The 11,271-nt window shown below is 46.7% G+C and overlaps 1 protein-coding gene across 3 annotated transcripts in view; it reads right to left on the bottom strand.

The window, feature by feature from the left end:
* Nucleotides 1-3,780: 3,780 nt before the first annotated feature.
* KCTD20 (potassium channel tetramerization domain containing 20) overlaps nt 3,781-11,271 on the bottom strand; it is a 50,091-nt gene continuing 42,600 nt past the window's right edge. For all 3 annotated transcript variants that reach the window (XM_014948488.1, XM_014948489.1, XM_014948487.1), the window contains exons 3-8: nt 9,190-9,469; nt 8,253-8,355; nt 7,577-7,697; nt 6,422-6,619; nt 4,921-5,031; nt 3,781-4,330 (exon numbers count right to left, since the gene is read on the bottom strand). In XM_014948488.1, coding sequence (XP_014803974.1) covers nt 4,038-4,330; nt 4,921-5,031; nt 6,422-6,619; nt 7,577-7,697; nt 8,253-8,355; nt 9,190-9,469 — 1,106 coding nt within the window. In that variant the 3' untranslated portion in view covers nt 3,781-4,037. The remainder of the gene's footprint in view (nt 4,331-4,920; nt 5,032-6,421; nt 6,620-7,576; nt 7,698-8,252; nt 8,356-9,189; nt 9,470-11,271) is intronic.

Genomic DNA, 11,271 nt, shown 5'->3' with positions numbered 1-11,271 from the left:
TTTGCCAGCATGTTTTGTTATTACAAACTGGAATCTCTCAGGGTTGGGTGTTTGTTTTTTTTTTTTCCCCCAGACTTTAGAATTTAGATTTTGGAATCAAGGGCTTGGGTAGGAGAATGCAATGGTAACTCCTGGGTTGAAAACTGCATTTCCAAAAGATGCAGAGCAGACATGAAGAAATGAGCATCATTAATGATGAAAGATAGTGGTGATACTCAGAAAAATGAAGCTTTTCTGGGCAGAATGTACCTGGCAGGGATGGACAACCCCGAGGTTTCTGCCCTGTGTAAATGTCACTTCAGCTTACCAACTCCAGGGCAAGTTGTTTTTAATCTTTTCCTCTTTCTATTTTTAAAAGGGATAATAAGCAGTGAGCGAGTGGCGTTGGAAGCAAAGCTCTGCCCCTTCATTTTCTTTTTCTACCAGTTTGTGCCATGCCAAAATCAACTTGCAGTTCTTATTTAATTGCTTCACTTTTGTGACAGCTCCACTTGTGAGTACGAGTTCCTGTTACCACCTCAGTAATTGCAGTAAATTCCAGCATTGTTCCAAACTCTTAATGCCTTTCTCAAGCTTCATGGAGAAAACCTTTGAAATCCATCCAACACTGGAGATGGAAATAAAAGCCAGACCTGCTCCAAAGCTGTTTTCTTCCAAAGACAGAAGCGGGTAGAGGCGGAGAGAGCGTCTTTCACAGCAAACTAACCAAAAATAGCAGGAGGGCCTGGTGGAGATGCTGCATAGCTTGGGGGTCAAACAGTGTTGTCTCATACCTGGGCTATGTGCTGCTTTTAGAACATCACAGCATCCAGATGGTGAACGTTGAGGTCCTCTCTGTGGGGCTGCTTCACCAGGTCCCTCCCAAATCAACCAGGTTCTATTTCTAAATCTTCTTTATGAAGCCAGGAGAAAGTCTTCTAGCAATCCAGCCCCTGCCCATTCTTCTACTCCACGTTTAAAAATGTTTTTAAAGGAGCCAAACCATTCATGTATAATTTATACTTTAATACAGAAAAGAACCCATACATCTGTAGTTCATACACACACCGGGTAACACTTCGGTATATTCTAGAGTAAGACAAAACTTCATCTTGTACCTCAACAGTAGGTGACAATGACAGGAGGAGGAAAAGCAAATACATACTTCTTCGATTTGATGTAGTGTTCTAATGGAACTTACTTACTCTACTAAACAAAATAATCCCAATTCATCTTGAACTACTTGGGAAAGCCAATAAAGTACTGTGGCTTTTTTGGAGTGATAAAAACTGCATGGAACTCATGGAAAGCAGATACCTCCATCCCATGGCGAAGGTCCAGATGATGACACAGGGTATCAACAACCTCCTCCAAGGCATTGGACAGTCTCTACCCCTCGGGCAGTGGCCGGTCGCAGTGAAGTGCCCGGGGTCACCATTTCTAATGAACTGGCTAAATCCTTCAAGAGGCTGAGGTAACACTGGGCTCAGGGACAGACTCTGGTGGGATTTGTTCTGGCTGAAGGTGGTGCTCTGCTGTCAAATCCCCAAAAGTGCCATCAATCCAAGCTGGACGGGGCTTTGAGCAACCTGGTGTGGTGGGAGGTGTCCCTGCCCAGGGCAGGGGGTGGCACTGGGGGGGCTTTAAGGTCCCTTCCAACACAAACCACTTTGTGATTCATGTAAGATGTTGGGTATCTGATGCCTGGACACAGCCCTGTAGGGTCACACTCAACAACCTGCACCTTCAAGTCCTCAGAGCAGAACACGAGTAGACTCCGATTCCAAGTCAGCTGGTCAATACCAACACACATTTACTTAAAACTTAACATTGCTGTAAAAATAAATACACACACACAAATAATCCATGGGGCCGGGGGGGCGAGTTCCATCACTGCTGGGGGGGGACAGTCTCACCAGCACCTTTGCTTGACTTGGGGGATGGCAACGGCTCGTTACCAAGGGAGGGAATGGGTTTGGTCTGGCCCTTTGCTGGCAGGTTAATGGTCCATATTGTCTTCCTTTCTCTACTACAAAAATAGAAATTCCTCTAGAGCAATAATGGGAAGGGATTGCACACACCACCTCTGTGCAGATACTGAAGGACACTTCTCTAAACTGATCCAACGACACGCAGGGAGGGATTTTTCAAAAGGGATCAGGTGGAGCTGGGCATCTGAACCCCGGGACTCGCGGCATGTCCTGAAGCACTTTTGGAAATCCTCCCAGAGGCACTTATAAAAAGAAGAAATCTATTTGCTGCGCTTAGGAAAGAAGCTAAGAACAGAAACACTGCAAATAACGGAACCTGCTTCCATACAAATGGGAACTAAATCTATCAGGACAGATTTAGATCTATTTTAGCAGAGATTTTGTTACTCTTCACTAAAACGACACTTACAAACCTTCAGGAAGATTTGGGATTGATTGATATCGTCACGTTACTCACACTGAGCAAACCCCTCCTGATTAGCAGCAAAACAGTAACAGCAATCTTCAATGCTAAATCTACCACACACTTTGCAGACAGAGAGAGAATAATAAAGATCTGCTTGATGACACAACCCTGACAACAAAGGATTAAACCTTCTAGGAGCAGACTGAAGCCCACCTCTATTTTCCTACATATAACCAGGTAACTCAATGCCTACGTGTTCCAGGTTTCAACAGCAAGAGGAGAACTGACCTGAACTTAACTTTGCAAAGGAGCTCCCTCCCTCCATTTCTTTTTGAATGGATTTCAGCTTTTCTTTGCACCAGCACCACATTTAAGTAACTCACTTTGGGTACGTAAAACCTCTACATCAGAAACAGGAGGTTAAGGAAGCCCAAGGGTAACTCCACACTGCAGGAACTGGACCAGTTTACAACAAACCCAGCTAAACCAGCCTGGAGTGTGTCTGTATTTACAGTCACAGCTCTGTTGGCCCCGAATCCAAACGGAGCAGAGCCTTAACCACAGACTAGGATGACATATTCCAAGCAGCAAAGGAGAGCTGTTCCCAGGTACCTATATTTTTCACTACTGAAGGCTGGTCTATTATTGGCATTTCTTACCTGCCTGATAGCAAACTGGTCCAGTCAGTTCCAAATTGGGAAGAAAACGGCTGACTTTTTAAAGCTGCAACAGTTGCTCTTTGGAGAGTCTACAGGAATTTTGACTGACCAAGGCTGATGAGACCAAGGAAGGGTTTTACTCAGGTAGTAAACTGTCTGTACTGGGAGTTCCTCCACTGGCTTTTTGTCTTAGCAGGGGGATGGAGACAACTGGAAGTCTTTGGCATGCACAGTCACCTCTAGAAAGCTGCTTACATCTATTAGGCTACTAAACAGATTTACTTTGTTGGTAAAATATCAACTAGAGACTCTTCTGGTTTGCTTTTTCCTTCCACACGATCTACTGGTTTGACTGAACTTAACAGACAACATCCCTAAAACCAGTGATGCCACCTCATGGAGAAGTATGGATGGAAAATTCCTGTGAACAGGTAGATGCTTCCTACTGAACTAATTCCTCCTTCCCCAGAAAAGCTGCACAATGTGCTGGATGCTCAGCCCGCTGCCAGCTTAAGCAGATTCCTCCACACTCCTGGTTTTGCTGTCACAACTGTGCTACATTTCTGCTGGTTGATAAAAGAGTCATGGATCATCTGTCCCGCTTTGATGTTGCGTCCTTTGTAACCGATTATCAGGAAAGCAAAGCTAAGTGCCTAATGGTGAAGGAAAGCTTTGTCTTGACAGGCCCAGAATTTCCTCTCTCGTGTCAAACAAGACGTTTCTAAATACTGCCGTTCCTCTTTTGAGAAGTTTAGGTAAAATATTCAGCACCCACCAGTCTGGAAGCCTTTGTAGTAGAAACAAACAGCATCATTTTTCTTTCTGTTTGAGGAGACGTTGCTTTTGATTGCACAATTAGACTATGCAGTGTGGCTCTTTATTAACATGCTTGAAATATGACAACGTACTAAGAAGAGAAAGCACCTTGGCAGCATCCCCTGGGATGAAACTACGCCGAGACGTGTTCCCACATCAAGCAGGACTTTCCACCCTGAGCCACCACTAATCGGGTAGATCGTTAACAGCCATCTGGGAAAAGGGTGCGTTGAGCCTGTCCAGTTCATCTACTTGGGGGGGGTGGTGCATTATAACCTCGTGGTCCTCTGAAACGTCATCGCCCACCGTGACCAGGTTGGTTAGAGATTTGCTCCGAACGCACTGGAAATCAACGTGACGGCTTTTTCCTTCTTCCTTCTCCCAGGACATCTGGATGAAGGGGCGTTGGACGTAGTTGTAGATCACCTCTGAGCGGCCACCAGGTCTCCTCTTCACCTTCTCCTTACAGGTGGGGTACCCTGAAAGCACAGCCAGCCGGTCAGTCGCACGACACACGAGGGATTTGGGCAAAGGGACAAGAGGATCCCAGAAAAACAACCAGGCAGGAGCCATTATGGGAACAGGGAGGGAATTTGTGGACAACTGCTCACATTCCACATTATTGGCTTGCTTTCTTTTCCCCTGTGTGTAGCCACAGGATCAAGGGCTGCGCAGCCGTGGCCGTTTGGTGAACAAACAGCTACTATAAAACTCAGAGTCTCCCAGGACAGAGCACGACATTCTCTGAGCTCCCCAAGGGAGTGCTCAGATCAGCAGGTGGAAACGTTTGACTCCTGTTTCCTGTTTACTGGGTTCTAAACTGACCTTGCTGGTGCGTGTTACGTATCTTTCCTTTTTTTTTTTTCCTTAACTTTTAAGCGTCCCGGCCAATTTCAGTGTAACATGATAGAGGTGAAGGAACATGCCCAGCTTCTACTAGTTTCATAAAAATAAATGCCTAGCAAAACACAGAGCAAAACAGGAAATGCCTAGAGGCCAGAGGAAACCAGGCTTTACTGAGCACGGAGTCACCTGTTTTAGAATTTCCTTTGTGGAAGAAATCCTTTACCTTCAATGCCAATGCGAATATTTTTCAGGCCCCGTTCCTTTAACACAGCTTTTGCGACGTCGCGGTTCTCGATGTACTTGAAGAATCTGTAGAGTTTGGAACTGTAAAGGACTTGGGAAAGAAAAAGGGTGATTAGAATCTACAAAGAGAAAGATCTAGGGGTCCTGGTGGACAGTAAAATGACAATGAGTAAACAGTGTGCTCTTGCGGCCAGGAAGGCCAATGGGATCTTGGGTTGCATAGGGAAGAGTGTGGCCAGCAGGTCAAGGGAAGTCATTCTCCCCCTCTACTCTGCACTGGTGAGGCCACAACTGGAATACTGTGTCCAGTTCTGGGCTCCCCAGTTCAAGAGGGACAGGGAACTACTAGAAAGAGTCCAGCGAAGGGCAACAAAGATGATTCAAGGATTGGAGCATCTCCCTTATGAGGAGAGACTGAGAGAGCTGGGACTCTTTAGTCTGGAGAAGAGAAGGCTGAGGGGAGACCTTATCAATGCCTACAAGTATCTCAAGGGAGGGTTGAAGGAGGAGGGAGCCAGACTCTTTTCAGTGGTTCCCAGTGAGAGAACGAGGGGCAACGGGCACAAGTTGGAACAGAAGAGGTTCCACTCAAATATGAGGAGAAACTTCTTCACGGTGAGGGTGCCAGAGCCCTGGAACAGGCTGCCCAGGGAGGGTGTGGAGTCCCCTTCCTTGGAGATCTTCAAGACCCGCCTGGATGCTCCTGAGTAACATGCTCTAGCTCTAGGCAATCCTGCTTCAGCAGGGGAGTTGGACTAGATGATCTCTATGGTCCCTTCCAACTCTAGAAATTCAGTGAAATTCAGTGAAAGAGGGACCTTCTCCCCATTTTTGACATGCACAGCTGTAGGGATGCCAAAAACCTGGTCTAGTTTCCAAGAACTACTTCAGGTGCTTGTTCTCATCACTGGGATGATGAGTGATGAGAACTTCCCTGGTGGGAGGACAGGGATGGTAGGATCTGGATAGAATGGGTGGTGCTGGGTGTGTGAAGCAAAGGCCATTCACTCACTGGGGAGGAAGGAAAAGGCTGAGGGGGAGGCAGGAAAGAAAAGGCAAAGATGCAATGAGTGGTGTCAGACCACAGCTCTAACCAAGCATCCTGCCTCTAGGAGCAGCCAGTTCAGAAGGAAGATACAAAACAGGACTCTCTGTGCCAACGGCTCTTCCTGGAGGAAGATGGCTCTTTGGGCAACGAGTCATAGAATCATTGAAGTTGGAAGAGACCCTTGGGATCATCGAGTCCAACCATCTCCCCTACTCTACAAAGTCCTCCCCTACACCATGTCCCTCAGCACTGCATCTAAACGGCCCTTAAACACATCCAGGGACGGTGACTCAACCACCTCCCTGGGCAGCCTCTTCCAATGCCCGACCACTCTTTCAGTGAAAAATTCCTTCCAAATGTTCCTTTCTGTACAGCCACGTGTGTGTGTTGGTCATTAACACAGAGCCAGGAGCCCCCAGTGCAGTGCCCTTACTTTGGGAGTACTCCTCTCCCATGGGTGGTGGGTGATCTTCATCCCAGTCCACGGTGTCTTCATCCGTCAGCACGACGATATGGCACTCGCGTTCCCCTTTCCTGGCACTGTCCACCATGATGGGCAGGATCAGCTCCTCCAGGTAACTGTCAAACTGCTTGTGAGCACCATCGTTGGAGAGCTCGTGTAACAGAGCGCCTAAATGAGACAAAAATCATATGATGAGCTTTTTTACACACTATGAAAATGTGTCCCAGCTCTACACTTCGCAGATGCATCCAAGAGCAGCAGCCTGCAGTCTGCTTTAGACAAACTCCTTCACATATGTTCAGTTTCCAGCTCCAGAACTGGCAAAAGCAGATAGAGATGAGACTGCATTTCAAATGGGATGCAAATTACACTGTAGAACCACCATATTACCATCAAAAAACCACCAAGGGCCAATCAACACAGCGAAGCAGTAACAGACCGAATAATTAATTCGTAATAATTTAACCAAAATTAAATTTCCAGCAAGAAACTCTGCCCTTGAAAGCACATTTTCTGCCTTCTCTGAGATCACTCGTCAGAGGATGGGGCAGGGAATTCCACTCAAAGCCTGTACCACGACACCACATGTCCCATTTCAGTATCATGCCTTTCACAGACCTACCTGTGTTAAAAGTACTTTTTTTTGGCCAGCATATCCACCAAAAAGCTGCTCCCAACCAGATCCCCTCCTGACTAGGAACCCTCTACTACTTTCCAACCTTGGTGCCTTCAATTCCTGCTCTGCTCATCATCCATCAGCCTAAATTATTCACGATTCTCTGGTACATTTTAGATAGAAGTTATAACCCTGCTTTTAACTTTCATTTTACCTGGCTGCAACGGCAGCTCTTCTTCTCAGCCTCTGTTACAAGAGGAAACTAGAATTTTGACCAATTTCAATTTGCTTTTTTGAGCAAGATGCCTGCATTCTGCAGGATTCAATCACACTTCACTGATGCAGCAAAAAAGGAAGCTGTTTAAACACAACACATACGTGAGTCCTGGTGGAGTCTGTATCTTCACACTTAAACTAAAGCACACAATTAAGAAATGCACTGACCCAGGATCAGAGCACTCAACACCATGCAGATGATCTCCTAAGAGCTGATTTCTCTCTCTACTTACTTAAATCTTGACATTTGATCGTGTTGAAATCAAAGTTTATGCAGAGGTAATCGCACGTGTCTCGAAGGTCTGGGATGGAAATCCCATCGGGGCAGTTAATGATGCCGGTTTTGTAATAATCCTGCAAACAAAAGGACAGTTTTTGGAGAGAAAAATCAAGAATAGCTTGGCCTCCGATCGTTTTTAATTAGTTCTTTGTTTTGTTAAGCAACATTTGGGAGTTACAGAGGCTAAATATAGCTCTGTGAACAGTCAGAACCAGCCACGCTTGTCCGAGAATCTCCGTCTCTCTGCAGATTCTCTCGGGTCTGATAAACGGTGAGTTCCAATTAAAACTTTTCCCATGACACAAGGTTTCATAACATCTCATGTGCAATGAGCATTTATATGCACCCAGAAGGTCAGGACACAGCTCAGGAACTACAATGGCACGACACAAGGAAGGTAAAAAGCAACATGAGCAAATACCTGAAATGACGACTCATACCAAAGTCTATTATATTTTCTGTTTTGTTTTTTTTTTTTTTAAATCACAATGCAAAACAGCAATAAAAGAACATGTCCCAGGGGGTGTGCAGCTGCCTGGGAGATGGCTCAGTTTTGCACATGTGACAAACAGATTGGAAAAAAACAAGAGGAAAAAAAACCACAAACCAATCTGCAAAGATGTCCTTACCAGCACGGTGCGGAACACAGCCGAGCTAATTCCTTCTGCAATTTCATATTCTCCCTTTTCATTTGGCCTGGTGAAATTATATTCTCTTCCTGGTCCAAACATTCTGAAGAGATAAAAATCTATGTAAGTGCACACAAACACTTAAATGCACTAATTTCAGAGACCAATAGGTGCACTGAGGTTAAACCAAACCACCAGTGATACATACAGACAGTAATACGAAACCTATATTTTAGTCATTTACCCAGTAAATAAGCACAGGAGCTGTCTCCCAGTCCTCCTATAGCTGGACTCTGTCTGTTGCTATGGTTACGGTACCGTATGGAACAACCACAGCTTAAAGGAACAGATCATTCAACCCCGGGGCAGAAAATACCCTGGCAATAAAGAGCTTTCACCGAGGCTACGCACGATAACCACCACCTGCCTTCTGATCCCCTGTTCTACACACCGAGCCATGCAGGGGTCAGTGACCCAACAAAACCTGCCTCCCTGCACTCAGAGAGGGGTCAAAGTGCCAGCAATACAAAAATTGAGTGTTTCTTGTTGCATCAATAGGTTCCAGGGAGCTGAGGAAATTCTCTTATGGGAGAGGACCATAAGATAACAGCAGCATTATCGTTTTCCCCATTCTGGAAGGGAATTTATCAGCTGTGAGCAGATGTACTTCTTACAAACAAGGCAAATACTCAGAGAAAAGGCAAAAGCAGACCATGTACTAAAAGCAGACACTGTTGGAAGGGAGAATGTTATCTCCAGAACTACCAACATCTGCTCTTATCTTCAAGGTCTCACTCACAGCTGAGTACTGAATGAGGCCAACCTCACTTCACTTGCGTGAACAGATGAGGTCACAAGACAAAAATTAGGGGTTTGCTACATTTTAGCAAACATTTGACCCCCTTGAGGTATCTCGTAAATGGTGGAAATCACCCACCTTCCCAGCATAGTATCAGGGTGAGCTGTGAAAATCTGTGGATTCACTGCAAAGCGAGTGCCATCGACCACAAGCGTCACTTTCTCCGGAGCCACCGTTTGTGAATTGATGCTTGAAGACAGAGCGCAGCATCCGTGACGTTCCTGGGTATTAAAATACTCTGACTGTCTCTTATTGCCATCTTGGAAATGACAGTTGTGGGTGTCTTCAGGAGGAGACAACATGCTACTGATCTGGGGAGTTACTGGGCAAGCAGCGTGTCGGCATTCGGAATCTAAACCTGAGAGAGACAAACAAATATTGCAAGGGAAAAATACAATTTCATAGAATGGTTCAGGTTGGAAGGGACCTTAAAGACCCCCCAGTGTCACCCCCTGCCCTGGGCAGGGACACCTCCCACCACACCAGGTTGCTCCAAGCCCCCTCCAACCTGCTTTGTCCCAGGGATGGGGCAGCCACAGCTTCTCGGGGCAACCTGGGCCAGGCTCTCACCACCCTCACACCAAACAAGTTCTTCCCCACATCTCATCTCATTCTCCCCTCTTTCAGGGTCAAACCCTTCCCCCTCCTCCTAGGGCTCCCCTCCCTCATCCAGAGTCAATATACATAACCGTCAGGGTAACGTCATATGACATAAAACTGCATTTTCCAATTGAGTTGGATTTTAGATCAAAAAATTTCCTGATGAACCATGATGCTTAATACTCCTTGTTAAAGCAAGATGAATTCAGTGGGTAAAGAGCAGGAGCACAGGAATAGACCTCATTGCCCTCTACAACTCCCTGAAAGGAGGGTGGAGAGAGGCAGGTGTTGGCCTCTTCTCCCAAAGGACGAACGACAAGACCAGAGGAAATGGTCTGAAGTTGGGGCAGGGGAGATTTAGATTAGATATTAGAAAGAACTACTTTACTGAGAGAGTGGTCAGGCCCTGGAACAGCCTGCCCAGGGAGGTGGTGGAGTCACCATCCCTGGAGGGATTTAAGAAACATATAGACATGGCTCTTCAGGGCATGCTCTAGTGCCCAAGGTTATTGGTTTATGGTGAGGTGTTGAGTGTGGGGTTTAGTTGGTGGGTGCGGTGGTTTTGGTGGGCGTTTGGTGTAGTGTGTTGGTTTTTTTTGTTCTGTTTTGTTTTTTTTTTTGTTTTTTTTTTTTTTTTATGGTTGGACTCGATGATCTCAGAGGTCCCTTCCAACCACTAAGAGTCTGTGATTCTGTGATTCTGTGATTTCGAGGGGGTACAGCGCAGAATACACTGAATGCTGCTGCTTCAGGACATTTTTATTAACAAGAAGCTCTTTTACCTCCCCCAGGATGGTGGGAAGTCGGTCCAGAAGAGCCCTGGAGAGCTGAGTTTCCCCATGAGCGGGCGGGAGCGCTCGGAGTACATCCGCTGGAAGAGGGAGCGCGATCAGATCGACCTGGAGCGAGTGGCCCGGCACAAGAACGCCAAGGGCGAGTGGCGACGGGCTTGGGATGTGGAGAAGTCGGAGCACATGTAGGTCCTCCTTGGTCCCAGGGTGGTTTGTCTGCAGCAGGCCATCTACAGCCAGCCATGAGATCTTGTGCAGATACTTATTGCTGATCAGATCCCACACTGTCACGTGCCTCTCCCTGACTAAAGCCACACTGCTTGCCTCTTTCTCCTCCTGCCCATGTCTGTCAGTGGGACCAGATATCATGGCAATTCTCATATTTTCTTTCTGACACGAGGTCTCCTACCCGGACAGGAGATACCGTGTGCTGACAAAGATTGCCTGCCTTTGGCCCCACCGGGACATGGACTGTGGGAGGGAGGGGAGTGTGAATCACTGCTCAGTCTACATCTGGTGTGCCCTCTCCATCTCCACATGGACAAATCCAGTGGCAGGAGGGTGCAGGTGGTCTTCTAGAGACAGGGATGGACAAACTCGTGTTGCTAGTCCTCAGGTTTTCTCACTGCCCAGCTTCTTTCTCCCTTTCAGTCACAGGACAGGCCCATGTGCCTAAATCCTCCACACCTCAGCCTTGGCCCATTCAGGCACTGTGGTGTGAGGGGTCACTTCAAAGGGCCACCTATGGGAGAACTGCTGGGGACAGCAA

The sequence above is a fragment of the Calidris pugnax genome, unplaced genomic scaffold, assembly GCF_001431845.1.
Source record: "Calidris pugnax isolate Ruff unplaced genomic scaffold, ASM143184v1 scaffold91, whole genome shotgun sequence".
NCBI classification, from domain to species: Eukaryota; Metazoa; Chordata; class Aves; order Charadriiformes; family Scolopacidae; genus Calidris; species Calidris pugnax.
This window is presented reverse-complemented; position numbering and strand designations above follow the sequence as displayed.